Consider the following 27,120-nt stretch of genomic DNA (forward strand, 5'->3'; position numbering starts at 1 on the left):
TCCTTCTCTGCCCTTCCTTTGATAGTCAAGTGCCACTACTCTCTCCATACATTAGCAACTGGGGGGGGGGGGGGTTTAAAGATGAAGAAAAGGGCCTAGCTGTTTACTTAGACATGGGGAAGAGAGCAATAAGATGGTATCACTAAGTATACATGCTTAGGGAATGGAAAACTTCCCTTTAAAAGAACCCATCCAGTGCAATGCCCACTGGAAACCTCATCTGGCTTTACTCCTCCTGTGGATCAACAAGAGTGCAAGTCATTCTGCACTCCTCTGACCCGTTTTCAGCTGACAGCTGGCTGAAGCCCACTGTTGGCTGACGTCACAGAGCCGGTCCAGGCTGGGGAAAGATCATGATCATATATGGTCGGGGAAAGATCACGATCATATGGTCGGGATTCACCCAGATGCCTGGACCAGCACACGGTTCAGCCTCTCAGCGAGCCACTGAGAGCCTAAACCAGACACTTCCACCCCCTCCACAACCCAGCGCTTCAGTGAGCTGAGCACCGAGCGATTAGTGGTCTTTGATCGCTCAGTTCTCAGGCTTAGAGCTGGCGGGGGACTGATGCTGCATCCACCTAGGCAAGTATGATTCCATAAAAAAAAAAAAAAAACTAAAAACGTCTCCTTTAAATATATTTACACCTGTAAAGTACATAGATTCTTTAGATATAGATATTTTAATGTTAACTACACAGCAATTTCTAGGCACAGACACTATCACAACTGTCTCTTTATTGTCTCTTCCTAGCAGTAATTGAACAACTGGTTGACATACAGATTTGAGTCATACTATTCCAAAAGCCCAGAAATACTGGATGGCTACATTTGCTTGATTGATCTCATTTTTACTTGCTTACATAAGCTGAATAACAATTTCTCTCTCATTGAAGGCATTCTCAAATTTATTTTACATCTGATTATTGAAACGAAACCTGACGTTTCTGGTTCAAGTGTACTTTTTCTCAACTCTGTGCATGAGCACTATTGCTGACTGATAACATCTAAATGCCCTTAGATTACCATTCTACCAGTCCAATAGTTATAACTAGTTCTGGGATACCTATATAAAATATATAATAAAAGGTGACTGTCAAATTACATCAATAGCTGGTAAAACTGCTAAGGCATTGATCGCTTGTATAAAACAAAACCTTGACCCTAGTTTCAACTCCTTTAAAGTGATCATGTTTTTTTTACTAGGCAGAACAAAGCAATGGATTCATTTTAACACTCACCTTCCCACTATTACAACCTTTGCTTGCTCCACCACAGCTCTGTTTGGCTGCTATGAGCAGGAGAAGCCACCCTGCGCCACTCAAGTTATAGCTTACACAGGCCTATGGACTCTCCCCATGTTGCAGCGCTGATGCTTGATAGGTTCAGCCCCGCATGTTGAATTACATACTCTGCAATACCCAGAAGTATTTTCTTTGCTTCCAACAGCCAGAAAATAAAGATGGGCAGCACAGTGGCTAAGCGGTTAGCAATTCTGCCTAGAAGCACTAGGGTCGTTGGTTCAAATTCCAACCATGGGACTAACATGCTTAGGGTTTGTAGGTTCTCCCTGTGCTTGCGTAGGTTTCCTCTGCTTTCCTCCCACACTCCAAAGACATGCTAGTAGGTTATTTGGATCCTGTCTAAATTGGCCCTAGTATGTGTCTGTATGAATGTGAGTTAGGTACCTTTGTTTGTAAGCTCCTTGCGGGCAGGGACTGATGTGAATATATCATATATATGTAAAGCACTGCATAAATTAATGGTGCTATATAAGTACCTGTAAAAAATAATGTGGGATGGGAGGAGCTTGCAAGAAAAAAAGTGAGTACATTGCTGGGAAGCAGGGATGAGCTCAGGTGTGTAAAGATTTTAGTCTGAACACACCGGAGCAATCCCACCAGAAAGATGTCACCGGACAAAGCCAATCAATAAGTGGCCAGGGCATTCACCATCCGCAGCTGCACATATACACTCCCAGGGCGAGGAATGTCTGGGCTGCCTGGGATTGGCTATGTGCAGCGACAGCATTCTTCTGGGCTTGCTCAGGTGGGTTCAGGACAAGGATCCAAATATGCCTGAGCTCAACCCTACTCAAGAGTAAACCTGTTACTACTCAGGAAACCTGCTGTTTTGCATAAACAAAGTACAGGTATGGTTTAAGGCTTAATCCCAAAAACAAAAATGTAACATACAGTGCCATATGAAAAGTATTCACCACCTTGGGGGGTGAATTCCCTGTTAAGTAGCGTCATAATGTAGAATTAAAATTGATTTTTGGGGCTTTGTACCATGTAATATACACAACATGGCTATGACTTTAAAAGGTCCAAAATGTTTTTTGTGCAACAAACTGGAAGACAAACTAAAAGGAGAAATCTTGAGTGTGCATAAGTAACCTCCCCCCCTCAAAAAAAAAAAATCAATACTTTGCAAAGCCACCATTTGTTGCAATTACAGCCACAGGTCTCTTGGGGTATGTCTCAATTAGCTTAGCCACTGGGAATTCTGTCCATTCTTGAAAGTACAACTGCTCCAGCTACTTCAAGCTAAAGGTGTACAGCAATCTTAAAGCCTTCAAATCGTGCCACAGATTCTGAATTGGATTGAGGTTTGGGCTTTAAAGTGGTTCTAAAAGCAGAAGGTTTTACTTTAATGCATTCTCTGCATTAAACCTGCATGCAGTTCCCCCGCAGCCCTCCAAAATACTTACTTGAGCTCAATCTTGATCCAGCGATGTGTATGAGAGCAGCAGCTCTCTAAGCTCTCTCTCTCCTCATTGGACAGAGGCACAGCAGTGGGAGCCATTGGCTCTTGCTGCTGTCAATCACAGCCAGTGAGGAGAGCGAGGGGGGGTTTGGAAGGCTGAGCTCAATAGGTGGGAGGAGGCCAGGGCGCCGGCAGGGGACCCAAGAAGAGGAGGATCAGTGCTGCTCCGTGCAAAACGATTGCACAGAGCAGGCAAGTATGACGTGTTTGTTATACTAAATAATAATAAAAAGTTAGGCTTAGAATAATTTTAACTAAGCCATTCCAAGACATTTACTGTAAAGGTTTCCCTTTAAACTATTCCAGTATAGCTTTAGCAGTATGTTCAGGGTCATTCTGCTGAAAGGTAAACCACCATTCCATTCTCAAACCTCTGGCAGACTGAAATAGCTCTTTAAGAAGTGTCCTGCATCCATTCTTTCCTTCCATGCTCACCCATTTTCCAATCCCTGCCAATGAAAAGCATCCCCATAGCATGCTGCTGCCACCACCATGCTTCACTGAAGGGATGGTGTTCTCAGTGTTATTAAACTGGTAAACATGACAAATAGAGAGTGTGAATCTCCCTGATGGGGGCACAGATAGCAAAAAAAAAAAACTGACAGGTGTTCCAATTTTTCTCCACTACATCCAAATTATTTTTTTTGATGTTTTTGTTGCATCTCTGAATAATGCCCTTCTTGCTCAGTCTGAAATTTTGGTAGGTAAACTTCTCTTGTCTGGATTGTAGTGGTGGCATATTCTTTCCATTTTGTTACACATGCTGCTCCATGGGATGTGCAAAGTTTGTGATTTTTCTATAACCAAATACTGATCGATTCTTCTTCACTTCTCTACAGGTCTCAGACCTACTTGGAGATTTCCTTTGTCTTCATGTTGCTTCATTTGTTATATTGCACACTCAGGGGACCTTTAGAACAGGTGTATTGTATTTATGTGACAGATCAGTGTTAGATGATTACCTTACATAATTATCAAATTATAGGACATTTGAAGTTAATCAGTTTGACGACATCTTATATAGGGATTTCATAGCAAAGGGGGAGAATATGAATCTCTTCATCATTGTGTCACAATAAAAAATATTTTTAAAGTCATTGGCATGTTGTGTATATTGCATTGTGCAAGGTCCACCAAAAATACATTTTAATTCCAGGTTGTAATGTATGAAAACCGAAAAAACACCAAGGAGGGTGAACACTTTTGCAAGTCACTGTATTGCATCTCATCACCCTTCTCTTCAGAGAAGCCTACCCTACCCACACCTAAAACACAACTGTTTTTTCATTTTCTCCATCAGCTCACCCCTCACAGTGATTACCTTTTGTTTCCACTTGACCCTCCCTTCTAGATTGTAAGCTTTAACAAGCAGGGTTCTCTGATCCCTCCTGTATTGATTAGTATTGTAAGTGTACTGTCTGCCCTCATGTTGTAAAGCGCTGCGTAAACTGTTGGTGCTATATAAAGCCTGTATAATAATAATCAATCCTTAAAAGGGGTTTGGAAGACAGAAGTTTTTTTATCTTCATGCATTCTATGTATGAAGATAAAAAGCCTGCGTGCAGCAGCCACCCCAGCACCCCTAGTACTTACCTGAGCCCCCTCTATCCAGCGATGTACCACGAGTCCCTGGGCCGTCCGGGACTCTCCCTTCTGATTGGCTGAGACACAGCAGTGGCGCCATCGGCTCCTACTGCTGTCAAAGTCAGTTAGCCAATCGGGGGAGAGACAGAGAGACAAAGACAGAGACAGAGACAGAGAGACAGAGACAGAGACAGAGACAGAGAGACAGAGACAGAGAGACAGAGACAGAGAGAGAGACAGAGAGAGAGACAGAGAGAGAGACAGAGAGAGAGACAGAGACAGAGAGAGAGACAGACAGAGAGAGAGACAGAGACAGAGAGAGAGACAGAGACAGAGAGAGAGACAGAGACAGAGAGAGAGACAGAGACAGAGAGAGAGACAGAGACATGGGGCCAAACCGCAGCTCGGTGTCTAAATGGACACACGGAGCTGCAGCTCGGCTTGGGTTCCCCCATAGCAATCTGCTTGCTCAACAGGAGGGAGGGGCCATAAGTGCCGAAGAGGCACCCAAGAAGAGGAGGATCTGGGCTGCCCTGTGCAAATCCACTGCAACAGAGCAAGTAAGTATAACCGGTTTGTTTTTTTTATATAAAAAAAAAAAAAAAAAAAAAAAAACACGAGACTTTACAATCATTTTAAACATTAAAGTGGTTCTAAAGGCTCAAGGTTTTTTACCTTCAATCTATGCATGAAAATTAAAAACCTGTGTGCAGCAGCAGCATCCCCACTAATACTTACCTGAGCCTCATCTCAATCCAGCGATGTGCACAAGAGCCACGGCTCTCTGGGGACACTCACTCTTCATTGCCATTGGCTCCTGCTGCTGTCAATCCCAGCCAGTAAGCCAATCAGGAGGAGTGGGCAAAGCCAACCAGCGGCACTGTGTGTGAATGGACACACAGAGCCGCAGTTCAGGAACGAGCCTGTTTGGGTGCCCCCAGAGCAAGCTGCTTGCTCTAGGAGCACTTGGAAGGAGAGAGAGGAGCCGGGAGTGCCAGCGAGGAACCAAGAAAAGGAGGATTGGGCTGCTCTGTGCAAAACCATTGAGGTTTTTTTTTTTTTTAAATGACAAAGGATTTGATCACTTTAAAAGGTTCTTTTTAAAAAACAAAAACAAAAAACAAACATATTATACTTACCTGCTTTGTGCAATGGTTTAGCACAGAGCAGTCCTGATCCTCTTCAGGGGTCCCCCGCTGCCGCTCCTGGTTCCTCCTCTTTGGCAAGTGCCCCCCATAGGAGGCCGCTTCCTATGGGGCACTTGCGTAGCCTCCCTATTGAGCTGCCTTGTCTGCGTACACCGACACAAAAAGGGCGGCTCGGCCCTCCCCCAGCTCCCTCGTCACAGAATCTGATTGATAGCAGCAGGAGCTGTTGACTCCTGCTGCTATTAATCAGTGCAGTGAAGAAGGATAGAGCCAGGAGAGCCACTTCTCTCATACACATTGCTGGATCAGGATCAGGGGGGGTGAGGGGGGACACATGCAGCACAGAAGGTTTTTTACAGAATGCATTAAGGTAAAAAAAAACAAAGTGGTTGTAAAGTCACTTGGGTAAAAACATGTAATCACCTCTCTTACATCAAGGTTTAAATGTGCAGTATCTGTCATTTTTTAAAAAAGGACTCTGTAAAATACCTTCTTTTACAGCGCCCCAGGGATGCTCACGTGACTTGTCGGCGCTCTCCCTGGATATGAGCAATGCAGTGGGAAAGGCTGTGTTTCCCCGCTGACATTGGCTGGGAGGAGCGGAGGAGAGCGCCGGCAAGTCATGCGAGTGCCAGGCTGTGTTGTAAAGAAGGTATTTTGCAGAATCATTTTTAAAAACTACAGCTGCTGCATTAACCTTGATTTAAAAAAGGGGAATACATGTTTTTACACGAGTAGTAATGTGGCTATAGCGGCGAGAGGGGAGGGAAGAGTATGAGATGGCTGACACACAGACTGAGCTGATAGGCAGGGAGAGAGGGGGAGAGAGCAGAGCAGCAGGATGACGGAGGCACGTAAACGGATCATGCTATCATGGGCTCAGCAGGGGGAGGTCAGGACCAGGGAGGATCAACCAGGTACTGTAGAAGATACAAAGGGGCAACTGAAAAAGCAAAAGCACTATGGTACAGCTTTTGTACCATAAACGGACAGGAGCATAATTTTTTTTTTTTTTTTTTTGAGGCAACAATCACTTTAAGGCTTTACAACCACTTTGAACTTGGTGGCTGCATTTGCTTTCTTTGGCTTTTTTTTTTTTTTATTTTCACTTGGTGATCTGGCTATTAACACTTCTGGTCTTAGGGGGCCTCCACTTTGGATGGAGGAGCAATCGAGACCTCTACCCTCTTACCAGCATTGTCAAGCTGGTAAGAGGGTAGAGCTAGGCTGGGTTCACACTTGCTGCACCCGTGGCTCACAGCAGGAGGTCCGGTGCATCCCTGTTCACTGATTCAGGTGCAAATCAGGTCCGAATTTCTGCCTGAATTCTCACCTGATTTGGAGCCAAAGATGCACAGGACCCTTTACAAATGCAGACCGTGGGCGCCCCGGAGGTGTGTGAACTGGCTCCATTTAGAGCTGGTCACACTCTTCTGTCATGGGAATTGGATGCGGGGGGGGGGGGAACCCACATCCAATTCGGATAAGTGTGAACCCAACCTTAGGTGCAGTTTTAACTGAACATGCTCTACAGCAAAATGCACAGAAGTCAAGCATGACTGCCCACTTCTGGCGGAATCAAAGCAGTCTGATTATTCAGCTAGAAACAATCCACTTATAGCTTGGAGTAACCATGAAAAAGGGGTGGACAAATTAAGCACTATGCTCTGCCAAAAGCTACAACTAAGCTAGAATTTGGCAAGTTCCTGCCACCTTCTTTGGACTGGCAATTTCAAACGCTGAAGTCACATTTCGCCAGAAAATATTTTTCTACGTTTTCCCAAAAACAAATCCTGGCAGAGTGAGTAATGAGACATATGGAATAGTGTCTGCCTGGCCGACAACAGTAGACCATAAGCTCCATCTCATGCCACTCTTACATATATGTTTAGAAGCGTTGTCCTGCAGAGGGCACTAGTCAGTCAAAGAGGTGGCCACTCTAGGCCAGTAAAATATCTAGTTAATTCCAAATTATGTCTGAGAAATACTTTTAGGAGAAATGTAGGAATACCGCTAAAATAACTCATGAAGCTTATTGGTGTGCCAGCAAAGATTCTTTCCTAGAGCAATCAACTTCCCACAGTTTTAAATACAAAGCCCACTTTTTTCAAAAATTTAACAATCCAACATTAATTGAAAATTTGCAATTATTACATTTTTGCACTGAAACCCGGAGAGCACTGCGACTGTGATCTGTTTGTTGCATGGGCAATGCCCAAGGCTCTGCATTGTTTGCATCTCACCCTTAGGTCCATTTGGAAGTATGGACCTTCAGTTATGGACCATGGACTACAGATGCAGTTTGAGGGTAGGGAGTTGGGAAGTTAAAACTAGGTTTCAGGTCACACCCTACAGATGAGTGCATCACGAAACATGTCACAAAGCTGGACCAAACATTTATGTTCATATATTTTTCACCAGAAAATACATTACATCCATTTTACACTTAACTTATATTATTATCTAAGACCTTCTTGATAATTAAAAGGTAAGGCCTCAGGATATAGGAATTCATGCCACTACACAACGTAGCTTGATGTTCTTGAGTAGAGTGTTCATTTCTCTGCAAACCAATGAAGAGTGAAGCAGAGAAAGGCGTCTTTATTTACTATGGAGTGTTAGGCTGCTGAAAATCCTCACTAAATAGGATATCTCAATCATCATGCTTAAATAATTATTGCTGTTCCTAAATAACAAAGTGAACCTGTGACCAGGCTATAACCATTATTTAAATATTTTTTTTTAGAAAGCAGTAGATGAGCAACAAGGCATCCTTGACTTTTTAGTGGAAGACACTGTGGAGTGATTTATCAAAAGGTTACAGCAGAAGCACACAAGTCATCCCAGTGGTGCTCTCATCAGCTAAGATCTTCCTGCACCCACTCTGAGTAGTGGCTCAGCTCCCCCTTACAATAGTATCTCTGCAGCTCATCTCTGCTTGCTCCCCATTCCAGCAGTGATTCAGCAGCTCAGCTCCCCCTGCTTTCCATTTCACCAGAGACTCAGCAGCTCAACTTCCCCTTCTTCCCACTTCCATCAGTGACTCAACATCTCAGCTCCCCCTGCATCCCAATCCCAGCAGTGATTTAGCAGCTCAGCTCATTCTGCTCCCCTTCTAAGCATTGACTCAGCAGCATAGAGCCCTCTGCTACCCCTCACAGCACTTCCCACTCCCCTTCCTACAAGTCTACAGGAAAGAAAAGCAGCTTGAAGCAGGTCAAAAAGAGATCAACTGCAAGTCAAATGCATCTGCAAGGAATTCTGAATAATCTCAACAGCAATATGATTTTCCCATCAACATAAGCTTAAAGCATGTGGACACCTAGATCGCACATGTTAAAATGCATTTAAAAAGAGAAACTTCAATTGTTCTAAAAGAATAAAAAGTCAGCAGCTACAAATACCGTAGCTGCCGAATTTTAACAAACAGACATTTACCAGCCCAGGGATCAAGTGCTGTCACCACCTGGGCCAAGTATTACTTCTGGTGTTTCACAGATGGCTTCTCACTGCACATATGTGAGAGAGACACTGTACTATTAAGAATGGTCGTGCAGTCCCCTGGGACGTGTGACTTGCCCCAGTAGGTAGGCAAACATTACAGAAGTGGGAGTGGGTACCTATCAGAAAGAGGTATCCACCAGAAAAAAAATGGGAGGAGGATGAGCAGAACTTTACATTTTAGGTGAGGCTCCACTTACCCCATTTTCAAACTGAGACAGGACTAGCAGGTAATGCCCTGTATTTACATAGGAGGCCTAAAAATGAATGCCCTGCCCGCTGAAGGCTTAAAAGGTTTAACACCTATATAATACTGCTGTAGTCTGCTAATTTTCACCCGGTTTGTTTTTTTTATAAATCCCCTTGTACAGCTCAGTGCTGTATACAGGGCCCATATCTCTCTCCAAGCTGGAATTAAGCACACCCCCCTCCATGCAGAGCCTCTACTGACCACAAAAGGTTCTGGCATTGGACTGTTAATTGGAAAGGCCTAATGGCAATTTAGGCAGAATTCCAGACTATGTATACAGACAGGACCTGAAATCAAAGTGGCTTCAATACACAAAATTGAAAGTCTAAGCAGGTGTCTGCACAGTATTGTCAGGTTAATAGGCTTGTGCGGACCTAGCAGGTACATTTTAAAGCAGCCACAAATTTTTGCTGAACCAGAATTACCCATGGACAGTGTTATACAAACTGACTGGGCTTTGTCAGCATGGATACTCTAGTTCTGGTCAGTATGTAAAGAGCTAAACAAGTTATTTTAATTAGGGAGACTTTCAGACAATGCCCCAAAGGAGATTTAGGCAAATAATCCCCTCTAACTCTACATGGATACCTGTAAGTGTTTAAAGAGGCCAGGTCCAATTTAACAAAAATGCAGATAAAAGCCTAGAAAAATCAAGTACTTAAATGCTTACTTGCAGCGTTTTACCTTTAACTGTTTTTTCCCTTTGGCTTGCAGCAAGCCTTTGAACTTGCTAGCAAATCTGCTCCAGAATAGTTAATTCCCTAGCACAGCCCCCTTTGCTCCTTGCAAACTCATCTATTTTGAGAGTGTATTTACTGTCTGTGCTGGCCCAACTCCTCTGCCCCTCCTTTCGCCTCCCTACATAACCCTTTATGTAGCTGCTAGAAGAGTGAAGGTGAATAGCGTGTGTGACAGCTCTGGGTCTGCTGACATCCAAGTTGGCAAAGCCCAGCAGCACTCTCTGGCTTTTGGATATCTAGAGAAGGAAGGCTTTTAAAAAGGTAAATAACATAGCCAATATACTGTATGTTAAATACACATATAATCTAATGGGAAGATTTCTGGTAAAAGGAATAATCTGGCAGCAGCGTCTCTTTGAAGCAATTGTTGCGGCAGCAGAACACCTATTTGCATACATTTCCCACGAACACATGCCTGAAAATCTCCTCATCTGTGCTTTGTACTCTATTAAATGCATACATTTAAAAACTGTGTATATATTCCAAGGATGTGTGACTCTTTGTTAATCTCACCCCCATCGGATTTCTATTCTGTGCATGGAGCCCAGGGTGAATAAACTTCCCTGCTCTCTTCCCTCCGCTACAACTTCTAAATGGCAGAGAATTGTCTTGTTTCTCCCGGGAAATCAGGCATTACTTACTTGGCGATATCTCCCATGAGCTGCCCGGAAGGTCCCCAGGGGTCATCGTTGGTCGCCTCTCGAACCTTAGACTCTATCTCTGAATAATTCATCACTACGTTGGTGCTGCAGAAGAGAGAATACACAGGTGATTAGCATTAGTCCTGAGCCACACATAGAGACTTAATAATGACACCGCTGGTCTCCCTAATGAGCTACCTATACAGCATGGCTGCAGCCCTCTCTTAGTATTTCCAATACCCTCAGGACACCTTACAATGCATTTACCTTATCCATGAGGACCCCATTCCATTGGGGTCCTGAATACAAATGAGAGCGGGGATCGCATCACCCTTGGAATTTATCCAGTAAAATGGCTTGTGGTCAAACTAAAATGCTCACATTAAGCGGGCAGAGATTTGGGGAAGCGGGATGGCCGCAGGGGAGCAACATGCTCCTCTGACTAGAAAAGGAATGCTAAGCTGTAACACAAAGACAATTGGTTATGAAATATCTGTTCTACTGGAGGGATAAGGGCATGCTGGCCAGCCATAAACAACATGCAGCTTCTTTATTGTGACATAAAGCATTAGAGCACACTGCCAGAATCACATGGGATATTCTGTCACACTGCGCATTGGTTAAGCCTCTTAATATTCACCGTTAACATTTAGGGCTGGATGGATTCCAGGAGCCAATGGAGGAGCCTAAAAAGTACATCTGGTACCCAACTTTGGGTCAGTTATCCAAGGTGTCCCTGTTCTAAGTGGAAGGAAATGATGTTTGTCTTCTTCAAGTGGAAATGAAGGTAAAAATCTATTTAACTATCACAATTACATGCCCCATCCTGCTCTTACAGTCCCAAGAACCCCAAACCCTTCATGGCCAGAATTGATAAAAACTCATTCTCTGAGAGGTAAGCTTAGGAAACAGTTGATGCCTCAGCTCTGCATTCATTGACACCACTTCTCCCCTGCGCCTGTGAAGGAGCAACACACTGATGAGCTCATCAATGAGCTCCAGCCTCCTAAAAGCATGTTCCTATTAGAACATTCAAATCTTTGTGCATAGCAACAGAGCCCTAATTGGTACCCATGACAAATGCCTAAGGTGACGTCCTGGGCTTTGAGCGGGTATATCTGAATGATGCCTGTAGTTACAGACATCATTCAGATATTGCCGGTTTTAGCCGGCGAAGTTCTACACCATAGGAAAGATCATAGCGACCGTTCCGCCGCTTGATCGTTCCTAGGGGAGGCAAGAGGGGAGGGCCCCCCCCCCCCCCGGTGCTTGTTCCGACTCATCGTTACGATCGGTGAGGCGGAGAGCAGATCTGCCGGCGCCGGATGTAGATCATGGAGATTTCCAGCGGGTGCGATGTTATGACGTCACGCTCGGCCTCTCCATTCAAAAAAACGGCGCCGCTTCGGCTGGGAAGCGGTGATCGTTTTATTTTTATTTTTTTATTTCAGGCTTTCCAGCCTAGTGGTGAGATATGGGGCCTTATTGACCCCATAACTCACTATTAAGAGGACCTGTCATGTCATATTCATATTACAAGGGATGTTTACATTCCTTGTAATAGGAATAAAAGTGATCCAAATTTTTTTTTCTTCAAAAAAGTGTAAAAAAAATAAAAATAAATTTTTTAAAGAGCTGCTGTCCCCGTGTGCTCGCACGCAGAAGTGAACGCATACGTAAGTCCCACCCACATATGAAAACGGTGTTTAAACCATACATGTGAGGTATTGCCGCAAACGTTGGAGTGAGAGCAATAATTTTGTCCCTAGACCTCCTCTGTAACTCAAAACATGTAACCAGTAAAAAAATTTTCAAGCGTCACCTATGGGGATTTTTAAGTACCGAACCTTGGTGCCATTCCACGAACGTGTGCAATTTTGAAGCGTGACGTTAGGTATCTATTTACTCGGCGTAACTTCATCTTTCACAATATGTAAAAACATTGGGCTAGCTTTACGGTTTTGTTTTTTGTTATTTTTTTAAACACAAATGTTTTCCCCCCAAAAAACGCGTTTGAAAAATTCTTGCGCAAATACTGTGTGAGATAAAAAGTTGCAACCGCCATTGTATTCTCTAGGGTCTTTGCTAAAAAAACATATATAATGTTTGGGGGGTTCTATGTAATTTTCTAGCAAAAAAAATGATGATTTTTACACGTAGGAGAGAAATGTCAGAATTGGCCTGGTAGGGAAGTGGTTAAAGTTAAAGTTAGTCTCCTGAATTTTTGTACAGATCGATGACTTGAGGGAGAATCTGATAATGCGTTGTTGGTCTGACATAAATGTACGGTTTAGTTCCGTCTCCCATTTTCCTATACAAGGTAGACGTGGCTGCTCAGAGGGAGCGTTTAGTAAAATTATAAGTTTTAGAGAGAACTTGAGATAGAGTTCCAGTATTTGAGCAGTACTCCTCAAAGGTTGTCAAATGGCAATCAAAAGCCTGGAGGGCTTTCCAAAAGGGAAGCCTAAAGGGGCCCGTGTCACTCATCAACATCGATGATTGAAGGCCATTTTTCTGCCACTAGGAAAAAAAAAAAAAAAAAAAAATCAGATGTTTGGTCATAGCCCGAATGGTGTAAGGTTCTGAACTCGTAAGATCCAAGGCCAGGAGTAAATTGTGGATTCCCCAAAATTGGCAATAAAGGGGAGTCTCTGGTAGAGTGAAGCCTGAAAACAGACCTGTGAGCTTATACGGAGCGTGGTACCTAGTAAAAGATGTGGTTTTAACGCCAGGGGCAAGTTATCGCAGCACCACAATGCACCTTTTAACAAGATGTCCGTTTGAGCCTGTTCTAATTGTGCCCAGAGTTTAGAGCCACAGTGGCGGCACCAATGCTCTGCGTTTTCTTAGATCTTCTGACTGGTCCTGAATCAGTGCATGTGAAAATAGGGGCCAATGTAATTTACTAGTTCTATTAGTTCAGGCACTGAGCCATCTTTAAGCTAACTTCGAACCTCGCCCTCAAAACACTGAGGCATGAGAGGAAACTGGAAATCTCTAATAGAAGTCTGTAAAACTTGTGTGCAAGCAGTTTTTATAAAACTCAGAGTAAGGTAAGCGACGCCAGCAAAGTGATAACGACTACTGCAATTCAAAGTTCACCACATGACTTTACTCGTTGCCTGGCGTTGCTCTTAAAGCTCCCCGGCAGACGCTGAGTTAAGGAAACCAATCTGTATGTGGCTGAAGTCCAAAGCAATTAAAACACAAAACACATCTTGGAAGGAGGGACCCCAGGCCTTCTCTTCCTTTCCCATGTAAAGATCAGTCCTCGTTTTGTGCCATACCCAGGGTCCCGGTGACCTCAGTGCAAGAAAGGAATTTATATCCAGATGTGGTGAACTGGTTGGGAGGAGGCAGGAGGACCTCGTTAGCATAAAATCTGCTGTGATTGATATGGAAGTGATATTGGAGGATGCACTGCTAAGTTGAAGGGAGTGCGGCCCTTATGGGTGAGTTAGGGCCTCTTGGAAGGAAATCATGTGGAGATTTTTGGGGGGTTAGGAGGAAGCCGGCTGCTATGGCAGTTCCTTGGCACTTCTTCAGTTTCCAGTCTCAAGGAATTAGGCTTATGTGACAGGAAATAAATCAAGCTGTACACTAGAGAAGGGGGCTCCTGAACATATGGATTCTGACCTTGTTCTGGGAGTATAGTAAACCCTACACACCGTGGGAGACCCTCAAAACAGTGGAGGTTTTTCCCTGTGTAAGCACATTCACTAGATGAACCAGAATGGAAGAATGGCTTGCGGGAAGCCTCGGACTGCAGGCATGATAAATTATTAGCTATATACCAGGCTTCATTACATCAAGCCATATCCGTTCCATATTCTGCAAGTTATCCCAACCATGTCAAAGCATTACAACTGATCCATACAAAAGACTGAAGTCATAGTCAATATCTTTCTTAAAGGTGGCCTATCGTTTAATCAGGAATTGTGCAGATTAGTATTTAAGAAGTAGTGTGATCAGTTTAAAGTACATCTAAACCTGATCACTAAAATGTAATATAAGCTTCAACAAATTAATGCAGCTTTACCAAACATTTGTTATATTTTATAATATAATATAAATCTGCAACTGCATTAAAAAAAAAAAAAAACTAAACAAATGGTGATCCTGCCATGAAGGGCACTTTCTGTTAGAGGGGGTTGATGCCCTGTACTCGTCTCCCATCCCGCATAGTTATCCTGTTGTAAGAGCTTCCAAAAGAGACTAATGGCTGTTTAAAAACCAGGTAATACAAAATGCCATGTAGCCATTGCTGGAATGAATGTAGAGAAAAATTGGTTTGAAAAGAGGCTGCATGAGATCAGCAGCACTAGGATGCAAAAAAAAAAAGAAAAACTAAAAACAAATATTTATATTAAAAATGCAATGATATATGACTTACTTTACTTTACAAAACTAAAAGGTCATTCAGTTAGAGCTTACATCTACTTTAACATAAATAAATACTCTAGTTAAAAACGTTTTTCTGATGTATAGATTCCCATCATGGCATACCTGGGTTTTGACTGCTACTGAATAGTGCCACACAATGATTGTACCTTGTCAATTATCTTAATCTATCAGACATCTGATTGACAACAATATACTTATTGCAGACTGCAATGACATGTAAAATCACCAACAACATCCCATTCCATAACCAAAAAGACATTAATATGGAAGTAGTCCCATTTTGTGGCAACAACCGCCGCAACAATTCTGGGAAAGCTTCCCACAAGATTTGGGATTGTCTCTGTCAGAACTTGTACCCATTCAAACCAAAACGGTATTTGTGAGGCCATGTACTGATGTTGGCTGATGATTCCAATTTATCCCAAAAGTGTTCAATAGGGTTGAAGTTGGGCTCTGGTGCCAGCCACTCAAGTTCCTCCACACCAAACCTATCGCACCAGATCTTTACTGGGCTGGCTTTGTGCACAGAGGCATAATCATGGTGCAACATAAAAGGGTCGTCTCCCAACTGTTTTCACATGGCGGGAAACACAATTGGCTAAACCATTGGAGGTCAACTTGGTAAATACACAAGGGCCTCAAGTACAGCTCCCAAATGGTGGCAAAACAACATCTGTAATTATTAACGGCTTCCCACCCCCTTGTGTATATATATATATATATATATATATATATATATATATATATATATATATATATATATATATATATATATATAAAAATCCTTGGACCAGAGCGGTGATATCATGATCATGGCTACAACTGGAATTTCATGCAAAAGTGATCCAAGTGGTAATGCAGCCGTCTGAAGTATATCACTTCCAGTATTCAGTTTGTCTACAAGCCGTTACCAGCTTGTGAAGCATCTGATCAAACCGATCTCAGTTTGAGCAGATGTTTCGGAGGGCAGAGAAGAGATATGGGTCTCTCCATAAAGAGGCCCATGCTATCACTAGGGACAAGGAATGTTGTTCATCCCTTGTGATAGGAATACAGTTCAAGCAAAAAAAAAAAAAAAAAAAAAAAAAAAAAAAAAAAAAAGGTACACAGTGTCAAAAAAATTAAATATTAAAACATTTAAAGCCCCATCGTGCTTATGCACAGAGGTCCCGCGTGCACATGTAAAGGGCGACTGCACCAAGCGTGAGCTATCATCACGAATGTCTGAGTGAGAGCAATAATGCTAGCGCCAGACTACCTGCCTAACAATAAAGGCTTTTTAGAGAGTTACCTTTGGAGATTTTTAGGTACCATAGTTTGTTGCTGTTGCACGCTCATATGTAATTTTAAAGCATGACATGTTAGGTATTTATTTACTTGGCATAACATCTTTTAAATTCTACCAAAAAACTGGGTAACATTGTGTTTGTGTGTATTTTTTCCTGAAAATGTGTTCATAAACTGCTATGCATATATGCAAAAAAAAAATTGCAACAAACACCATTTTATTTTCCAGGGCCTCTGCTTAAAAGATAGATAAAAAGATCATGTTTGGGGATTTCTAAGTAATTTTCTAGCAAAAAAAGGGTTGATCATTAGTGCAGTAGCTCCGACCGGAGCAGTCAGTTTTTTCATTCAAAACCACTGGGTTTGAATGGAAAAAAAAAACAAAAAAAAAACTATTAGACCCCTTTTACACTAAGCAGCTTTACAGGCGCTATAGCACTAAACATAGCGCCTGCAAAGCGCCTCTCCTTTCACTCCAATGTGAAAGCCCGAGTGTTTTCACACTGGAATGGTGCGTTGGCAGGATGCTCAAAAAAGTCCTGCAAGCAGCATCTTTGAGGCGCTGTATACACCGCTCCTAAAGCGCCCCTGCCCATTGAAATCAATGGGCAGAGCCGCCGAAGCACCAGCAAAGCTGCAGCTTTCACCCCTTTTTCGGCCGCTAGCGTAGGGTTAAAAGCGCCCTGCAAGTGTCCGAAAAGCGGCACAAAAATGATGGTAAAGCGCCACTAAATATAGCGGTGCTTTACCGCCGACGCCGAACGCTGCTCAGTGTGAAAGTGCCCTTAGTGCTTACCAGGATTTACTCCCAGCCCTACACAGCAACAATCTCCTGACAGACCTGTGTGGCCAAGGCTGTATACTAGGAAGAGGATGGCCATGCTAGGATGTGGCCGTCACATCTGCAAGCTGCCACTTTGTGATTCCTCGTACCAGATGCTTCAGGGCCTGCCAAAGTTTCAAGTGGCTGACCCAGTCCAAGACACCATGGGCTTCACACAAAATGCTGGCTGGCAGTCTAAAATGTCTTTGTATACTGTAGCCTTAAAAAGTGTTACTAAACCCAGGACCCTGCATTTACTATATCTGGTCTCCCACAGTACACAGAACATGGAAATGTAATTATTTTGGTAAATATAAACTGCTAAATACCTATTCTCATCAGCAATTTATAGCAGTCTTGTGACTTCTATCAGTGTCTGGCTGAGCACTGGTTGTAGCTTGGAGGAGGAATTTTCATTCTCCCCCCGATTACCCTAAGAGGCTGCAGGACCCTCTGTCTAGAGTACCCTAGACAGTGCTGATTGGCCCTGTGCAGATCACATGCACCCTCCCAAGAAAAAACTCTTTAGCGATACACACGAAACTCAGCATGTGCAGAGTGTCCCCAAGACTCTGTTCTATCAGGAGATGAATTGGGGACTGTGGAAAAAGGGGAGGATCAGAGAAGACAGCATGCATACTAGCACATTATGCATTTGTCTTACAAGGGAATGTTTTTTTTTCCTGCAGCGGTTTACTACAGCTTTAAGGCCCAGTTCACCCTAGTGTGATTTCAGATGCGACTTGGGTTGCATGGAATCGCATGACAAGGGAAATCACATGGTCTTCAATGGTGTCCATTCACATCAATGAGACTCAGTTATTTTGGAAAAGGTTCCTGTACTACTTTGGTGCCATTCCAGTGCGATTTTGGCCCCATAGAATATACAAAAACCCTTTGAAAGTAAATGTATCAAAAGGCAGTGCTACATATACAAAAACGTATAAAAACAAATGCAAAGAAGATATTACATCAAACACATAAAAGTGCAACATACTTGTACAACAAAGTTGACTTTATCCATTTATTGTAATATCTTCTTTGCACTATAATTGTTTTATATGTTTTTTGTATATATAGCGCTGCCTTTTGATATTTTTACTTTCGAGTGATTTGTATCAAACGTTTGGTGGCTACATAACTTTGATTTTTTCGTTTAATGATTTCTGATCTTTTGCGCGGATTTCTTTACACTCAAACCTTAAAAAGGGACAGTTCACCTTTACCACAAAACTGCCTATGCAGATAAGGGGCATCTGTAGATAAAAAAAAAAAAACAAAAACTGTGCAGCTCTGACTAAAGCCCTTGCTATAGGTGTATGCCATTTACATACCTTATAAAGCCTGATTGGAAAACTCCCAGGACGTTGCTAAGTGAGGCCTAGTCGTCACTGCTCACCTCCACCATCACAGGAGTGAGCTCTCAAATGCTGAGCTCAGAGCTACTGCATCAGGGGAGAGAAAGAGTATGTGAGGGGGTTTGAATCAGAAAGAGCTCACTCCTATGTTGGTGGAGGTGAGCAGTGACGAAAGTTGCTAACGTGCTGGAAGTACTTAGCAACGTCCTGGGAGTATTCCAGTCAGGCTTCATAAGGTATGTAAATGGCATACACTTATATAGCAAGGGTATTATTCATTTTTAGTCAGAGCTGCAGAGTTTGTTTTCATCTACAAACATCCGTTACCTGCATAGGCAGGTTTTTTGTAAAGGTGAACTATCCCTTAAAAAAGTTGCATTCAAGTAGTACTACATAAATCGCACAGAAAGTCAGTTCAAAATCGTATTGTAGCAATGTAAACCCAGCCTTAAAGTAGAAGTTCACCTTTTAGAAAAAAAAAATAAATAAATGCACATCTTTTTGCAGGTAAAAAAATAAAATGTGCGTTTACTATTTTTTTTAAACTGAAGCCTGTAAAGCAGGGGTCTCAAACTAGGGACCCTCCAGCTGTTGGAAACTACAAGTCCCATCATGCCTCTGCCTGTGGGAGTCATGCTTGTAACTGTCAGCCTTGCAATGCCTCATGGGACTTGTAGTTTCGCAACAGCTGGAGGGCCGCCAGTTTGAGACCCCTGCTGTAAAGTATTGCACCCACAAATCAGCAGATCTCAGGTCCAATGCCAGGATCCTATAGACCCTCGGTATACTGCCTGCCCGTACCTCCGATCTGGGCAGGCAAATACTGAATTGCAGGAAGATTTAATGAACTACGAGAGCGCTCACCGGTACCAATTCATTGAGAATTACAAGCTCTTGGCCAAAGAAATTCACGAAAACTCTATGAATGAAGCGGTCATGTGGGCAGAGCACCGCACAGCAAACTGTGACAGAGGGTTCGTGGGGGAGATCCCCTGCCCGCTGTCAGACTGAGGGGGGGTGGGGTGGGGTGGACAGGAGCTCAAAACATGTTACATGTTCAAAAGGTGGACTTAGGCTTCAATGTTTTATTAAGCATACTGCCTAAGAGCAGACAATATAAGCTGCCTATTACCTTTCTTAGTCCATAAAATATCTTATGTGTGCCTCTGTGAAATGAGGGAGCTCACTCCCTGCAATCCCCAAGTCCAATGAGAAGACTTAATTGTTAATAAGGGTGCCCTTATTGGATGTGGGATGGCAGCAGGTGGGGCTAAGCCCTGGTGTCAGGCCCCTAGCAAACGGAAACTAGCTTCCAGAGGGTACACACAAAAAAGGGTATCCTGGTGAATAAAAGTCACAGCAGACATCTTTTAGGTTTTCTTCAGCAGGATGCTTAGTCCAATTCTTCTTTGGATCACTCAGGCATTTGTTTTGTGAGAATATAACAAAAAAACGAGTATGAAATATCCGGTCTGAGATGCTGGCAGGCAGCAGACAAAATGATTTCAATCTATTGCACTTATGTGGTCTGTTCAGTGAGGTTTTCTTGGAAAGAGAAGACCGAGTAGAGGATGTAATAATCCAGGTTTCCAGGAACCATTCACATCGCATCAGTTTTTAAGATGTACTTAACAGCTTCTCACAAAGGCCATCATTCATCTATAATGCCCAATTCTGTGCTCTGCAGTAGCATCCTGTCTACAGATTACAACTGACTGCAAATCTATTAACACAGTAAAGGCTTTTGGTATTTACTGAGCACCACTTAAAGTGGTAGACTGCATTAAAAAAAAAAAAAAAGGCACCGGGCAGTATGCATCATACTAGCACATTATGAAAGACTTCCCTGAAAAAGCCCTCCAGCAGGGCGCTGTAACCGCTTCCATACGTGCGGGAGTCACCATTTACGGCACAGAACTCTGAAGGAATGGCACGGGTATGCCGTTCCTTCAGAGTGCATGTGCTGGTGACGTTCGCTCAGCATCTAAAGTAAATATCTCTTAAACGGTGCACATTTAGGAGATATTTACTATACCTATAGGTAAAAATCGAACAAGGGAGCTTACTCCCACTTTAATATAAGCAATATTTGGGAGGTAACAAGATTCAAAATGTGCAGACTCACTGGGACATGTAGTACATCAGCAGATGGGTGATGAAGGGTGGCCGTATCTGCTTTACTCAGTGACCCCGGGTGCAAATATCCTCTCAAATATTGGACACAGTTTTCTGGGCACAGAGGAAATTGTACCCTCCCAATAAAGAAACAAAGTCACACTTTGGGTGTCATTGATGTGAAGCTTTTGAAAGCAATAGATAATACTTGTAGACTGATTTTGCCTCAGATTCCTCATATTCACTACAAAACTCCTAACCTGGTCACTACTAACCAATCCTTTCTAATGGTGTACAGCATGGCCATACGGCACCACTGATACTACCAGCCCTGTGGTTATGTCACATCCCTGAGAAGACAAAGTAGGTTTTTATCCATATGTCAAATTACAAACAAGCAATGGAATAATGTTTAGTAAGGACAGAGAATGTGGCCATAGACAGGACCTCATTTTCTTTTTTAATCCTTTCACGTGTGTATGTCATTTGCATGAGGTCATCATATACAGCAATGTTGGCCATACACATGGCAATTCTGGATAGCTTTTGATCGATAATGCTCCCAAAGCACTGAACTCTTCGTAGCCAACTGTTAACCTGGGCATCCATGGTTTACCTAGTTTTAAAGCAGTTGTAAAACCTTACATATACCCAATGAAGTGACTGGCCTCATAAGTTGTACCTGTTTATCTGCAAAATTTTCTTTTCCAGATCTGTTCAATGACCAGAATTTAAAAAGCTTGTCCGAGCTGACAGAAAAAGGGAGGAGAGATCTGGATTGGAGGAAAGAGACACATCCACCATTACACAGCACACAGGAACAGAACTGAGGCTGTCTAACACAAGCAGTGCGCTGGGGCTCCCTCCCAGTCAACTTTTTTCCCTCTTGGTGTCAAGAAAATTTGTCAGAAGTGATGTATGCTGATAGCAGAGAAATGGGGCAGCAGACACATATGACACAGTGTTTTGAAATGAGACAGGTACACACTATAGGGATAGGCTTTGTTCATATTTCATGTCTGAGCTTAACAACCAAATGCTCAAAATTGAGGTGGAAATCAATCCAAATGTAGCTAGTACAGCAATAGCTTTTATGGTTTAGGCCTAGAGTTTCAATGATCTGATAGCTTGGAACTGGGAAATGATGAAAACCAAGGTTAGAAGAGTCGCACAGCTTCATGTGATGATCTTTTTGAATGCCATGTATGGCCATGAGTGCTTCCACTACAATGTAAATACTGTAAACTCTTTCGTAGATGGTAGGACAGCACACTTGTTCTAACCCTTTCTTACCATTTGTAGTCTCCAAGGGAATTCCCATGTGACAGAATGACAACACAAGCCCAACAGGGAAACAAGGACAGAGTGTTACCCTATAGGAGGAAATGTCTCAACAAGAGCCTTCAGGGCAGTATTACCAAGTATTAGTTTACTTTTAAAGCACAACTAAAAGCACCTGTATGACAGTTATGTGACAAAAAAAGCCACAAAGTAAACAAAAACTTCCTTTACCTTTCCTGACTGAGCCAAATGTGAGTTTGTTTGTGTCTCACACAATCCCCCTGCTAGACATGGTAACCCTCGGTGGGAGGATTTCAGCAACAAAAGCAGCGCTGTCAGTCTAGAAAGCAGTGGTCGGCCTTTATGTGGCCCGGGTACTGATTAAAATGGTTGTAAAGGCAGAAGGTTTTATATCTTAATGCACTATATATTAAGATAACAAGCCTGTGTGCAGCAGCCCCCCTCAGCCCCCCCCCCCCCAATACTTACCTGATCCCATCTAAATCCAGTGATGGTGCAGGACTTTCTCGGCTGCCCAGGACTCCCCATTGGCTCCTGCTGCTGTCAAAGTTAAATAAGCCAATGAGGAGAGAAAGGGGGCTGCTTGCTGTGGGGGGACTCAGCAGGGGGGAGGGGACAGGAGCGTTGAAGAGGGACCCAAGAAGAGAATGATCTAGGCTTCTCTTTGCAAAACCACTGCACAGAGCAGGTAAGTATAACATTTTTTTTTTTAGTTAAAAATAACAATGAGACTTTAGTATCACTTTAACAAGCTATAGGGATAATTTTGATATCTGCGCCCTCCCATCACAGTGTAGTGCAAGCAGGCACAGCCTTACATGAGTGGCAACTCTTTAATATCAGCAGCAGTGCAGCACCGTTGCCACACTGTTGGACTTTACTGGCAGGATCAATAGGCATTGTGGGACTTTGCACGAGAACAAAGAGAACATTGTAAATTCAGATGCGTGTATATTTGTTTACTCGGAGGCCATAGTAGTTCTTTAGCATGATAAAGTTTGTATGAGCTTTTACACGTTGGTTTTACATATACTTTAAGGCACAAAATACTTCCAGAAATGTGCAGCTTCAGTGGGGAAAATTCCAAAGGCCTCTATATCTTTGGGTAGGCTGTAATAACATCAGTATACACTAGATGGCACCACTATTCCCTGTGCAGGTTCAGCCTGATGATTCATTTTCTGTCTGATAAAAGAAAAAACTTTTTAAGAGTTTTCCAAGCACTTTTTGCGCTTGAATAGCCTATTTCCCATTGACTGAGCAACATTCTGAAATGGCATACACAGGTTGAAAAGAATATTCTCTTGAAAAGGAAACAAAAACCATGCATGGCATTAACAGTGCAAACCATACTATATATTGCATACAGTAATAATCATTATCAAAAACCATGACTGAATCGGCAGCACTGCTTGTCAATTGGCTTGTAAGGTAGAAACAAGCCTAAAGCCAACCATACACATTTTAACTTGTTTGTACCACCTCCTTTAGATTGACCAACTACACCAGTTCAAGGGCCTGCCTGATAGGATACAAAATTGAACAGGTTCTTTAGGTAGGCCCTCACATCACAATATATTACTTTGGAAAATCTAAAACAAGGGTAGGCAATCTTGGGGAGGTGGAGATCTACCTAAAAAAAACATTGAAGGTATCAAAGATCACCAGTGTTCCCTTTTTTTTCCCTCTCTTTTTCAGAATTAAGTGCAGGGGCTAGGCCAGGGGTGAACGCACACACCCAGCGCAGGGGCGAACGTGCAGGGCCAGGCCAGGGGCGAACGCACACACACAGCGCAGGGGCGAACGTGCAGGGTCAGTGCGGAAGCAGACACCCAGCGCAGGGGCGAACGTGCAGGGCCGGGGCGAACGCACACACCCAGCGCAGGGGCGAACGTGCAGGGCCAGGCCAGGGGTGAACGTGCAGGGCCAGGCCAGGGGCGAACGCGCACACCCAGCGCAGGGGCGAATGTGCAGGGCCAGGCCAGGGGCGAACGCACACACCCAGTGCAGGGGCGAATGCAGTCACCCAGCGCAGGGGCGAACGTGCAGGGCCAGGCCAGGGGCAAACGAACACACCCAGCGCAGGGGCGAACGTGCAGGGCCAGGCCAGGGGCGAACGCACACACCCAGCGCAGGGGCGAACGTGCAGGGCCAGGCCAGGGGCGAACGCACACACCCAGTGCAGGGGCGAACATGCAGGGCCAGGGGCGAACGCACACACCCAGCGCAGGGGCAAACGTGCAGGGCCAGGCCAGGGGCGAACGCACACACCCAGCGCAGGGGCGAACGTGCAGGGCCAGGCCAGGGGCGAACGTGCAGGGCCAGGCCAGGGGCGAACGCACACACCCAGCGCAGGGGCGAACGCACACACCCAGCGCAGGGGCAAACGTGCAGGGCCAGACCAGGGACAAGCGCACACACCCAGCGCAGGGGCGAACGTGCAGGGCCAGGCCAGGGGCAAACGCACACACCCAGCGCAGGGGCGAATGTGCAGGGCCAGGCCAGGGGCGAACGCACACACCCAGCGCAGGGGCGAATGTGCAGGGCCAGGCCAGGGGCGAACGCACACACCCAGCGCAGGGGCGAATGTGCAGGGCCAGGCCAGGGGCGAACGCACACACCCAGCGCAGGGGCGAACGTGCAGGGCCAGGCCAGGGGCGAACGCACACACCCAGCGCAGGGGCGAACGTGCAGGGTCAGGCCAGGGGCGAACGTACACATCCAGCGCAGGGGCGAATGTGCAGGGCCAGGCCAGGGGTGAACGCACACACCCAGTGCAGGGGCGAATGTGCAGGGCCAGGCCAGGGGTGAACGCACACACCCAGCGCAGGGGCGGATGTGCAGGGCCAGGCCAGGGGTGAACGCACACACCCAGCGCAAGGGCGAATGTGCAGGGCCAGGCCAGGGGCGAACGTACACACCCAGTGCAGGGGTGAGCGTGCAGGGCCAGGGGCGAACGTGCCCAGTAGCAGTGGCCAGTGGGGGAGCACCCCATCTAGTACAAACACCTCCCCCCTCTGTAAAATTCACTCCAGTTCTCAGATCGAGTGGCACCTGGAAGAGTGAGGATGTCCTCCCAGTTCTTCCCTCAGCTGTGCCATATGACATGTCAGAGCCGAAGAGGAGCCAATCCCTTCTCTTGGCTCTGCATTCACATGGATGCTCTAATTGGAGGCAAAACCAGAGTTAGGCAGCAAAGTGTAAGGATAAAAAACACAATCTTCCTGTAATTTTAACAAGCTTTCAACACAAAAAGGCCGAATGGAATAAAGCAGTCGTAAATCCTGCTTTGTTATTTTTACCTGTAGGTAAAATGAATATCTCCTAAACCTGCACAGTTTAGGAGATATTCCACCTGCATGCAGACACTGACGTCAGTGGCGCTTGCGCTCTGAAGGTCTGGCATACCGTGCCGGACCTTCAGAGTCTCTTGCCGGAACCAAAGGCTCTGTGATTGTGCGGGAGTGACGTCATTGCCGCTTTAGCCAATCACAGTGCCGCAGCCTGCGAACCCAGAAGAGAAGCCAGGGGAACATGTCAGCCCTCTCAGCAATGACCGGGCACCGCTGGAAGGGCTTCGTTCTAAGGTAAATATTTCATCATTATGATATATTTTCATAATATTATATTTAATTATGCGATGCATACTAGCACATTATGCCGTTGTCTTGCAGGGTTTTTTTTTTTTTCCACTTTTTCAGCGGTTTACTACCGCTTTAAAGAATATGTAAACCCAACACTTCATATTCCTGATATGTACCTGCTGTACCATGTACTTGTATTAAAAATAATCCTCTTTGTACTTTGTATTGCTTCCTTCCTGTGAAATCTCTGGTGTTCCTGACAGTCCCTCTGCTTTCCTATTTCAAACTGACAGCACTAGGCATAGAAGCACATCCATCCTAGCCTGCTCAGTTCTCTGGCTGTGCTGGAACTCCTCCAATGACCAGTCTTGTCCTGACATGCCCCCCCCCCCTCCCATTCACTGGGAAGATTAGTATACTGCTGTTTCTCCTCCCCCAAGCTCTTATGTAGCTGAGAACATAGGGTGTGTGATCACTGGGGAAAAAAAAAAAGTTGATAAAAGTTTTTATTCCATATCTACACACAAACCATTTGTCTTTCATTTCTACTTTAAACCAAATAAGTTCTTACACAAGATGAGGGTTTACATACATAAAAAGATCTATACTTTGTAAAACTGTAGCTGGTAGGTTGCCATGGTATGTACAACCATTTGTGCAAATGAAGGCTCATTGGAATCTATTGAAATTGGCATGAATATGGCCAGCAAAATTAGTGTTTCAACCATCTTTAAAACGAAGCCAAGAACTGACAAACTGGGATAATCTGAACATGGGAATGTGAAAACTGCAAATCATTTGAGGCTCATCTGTTTTTATAATTCTGCTTTACAGTTCACAAATCGAACAAGCCTTTAGAAACTGATTAGCTCTATTTCTTCAGCTGCAATAGAAAAATACATTTGCGTCTATATGCGCAGTACATTAAAAGTTTTGTCTAGTCTGCCAAATCTGTAATTACAGGTCTAATTGCTTAATAATTGTAGATCATTACAGCGCAGGCTGTGGTGTCGGATACCCGCATACTTCAGGCACTGCAATGATGTGATCACACCACTTATACAGAATCCATTCTGAGGCCTTCCTATGACCCAAAACTTAGCAATTTGGCTTGGCGCAGAACAAATAAATGGTGCACACCACACAGCCGTCTAGAATTAGCAAAGCAAACACTGACATCAACTGCACTGAACTGCAATGCATCAGGGATCTGTGTGCTTTACTCCAGTTTGAGGAAACATCAGATGGAGATAGACAAAGGCTAGTGACCTATGGTGAGTAGGGAGTGACATTTTCATAAGACAGCTGTCTTCTCAAGAGTTCATTCAAATAAGTGTACTGATATTGCTGGCAGCAAGAGATTTTTAGGCCTCACACACATTGGGCGTTTTAAACATCACTTCTAGAGGCATCTTGCTGTGTTTTTTTTCTATGTGTCCATGCACACATGGGCGTTTAGAGGCAGTACCCACTGTGTTCAAGAGCAGCAGCGTTCTGGCAGAAAAAAAAAGCCTGACACGCCCGCCTACAAGCGTGTAAACACGGTTATGCGCTCGGCTTGTCAAGCGATTGGGCGTTCATTCATTTCAATGGGCAGAATATTCTCGCCAATTA

The 27,120-nt window shown here is 44.2% G+C and overlaps 1 protein-coding gene across 2 annotated transcripts in view; it reads right to left on the reverse strand.

The window, feature by feature from the left end:
- Positions 1–27,120, reverse strand: part of CLINT1 (clathrin interactor 1) — a 146,751-nt gene that overhangs the window by 55,468 nt on the left and 64,163 nt on the right. For both annotated transcript variants that reach the window (XM_073621177.1, XM_073621176.1), the window contains exon 2: positions 10,634–10,738. In XM_073621177.1, coding sequence (XP_073477278.1) covers positions 10,634–10,738 — 105 coding nt within the window. The remainder of the gene's footprint in view (positions 1–10,633; positions 10,739–27,120) is intronic.

The sequence above is a fragment of the Aquarana catesbeiana genome, linkage group LG03 (assembly GCF_042186555.1).
Source record: "Aquarana catesbeiana isolate 2022-GZ linkage group LG03, ASM4218655v1, whole genome shotgun sequence".
Classification (NCBI taxonomy): Eukaryota; Metazoa; Chordata; class Amphibia; order Anura; family Ranidae; genus Aquarana; species Aquarana catesbeiana.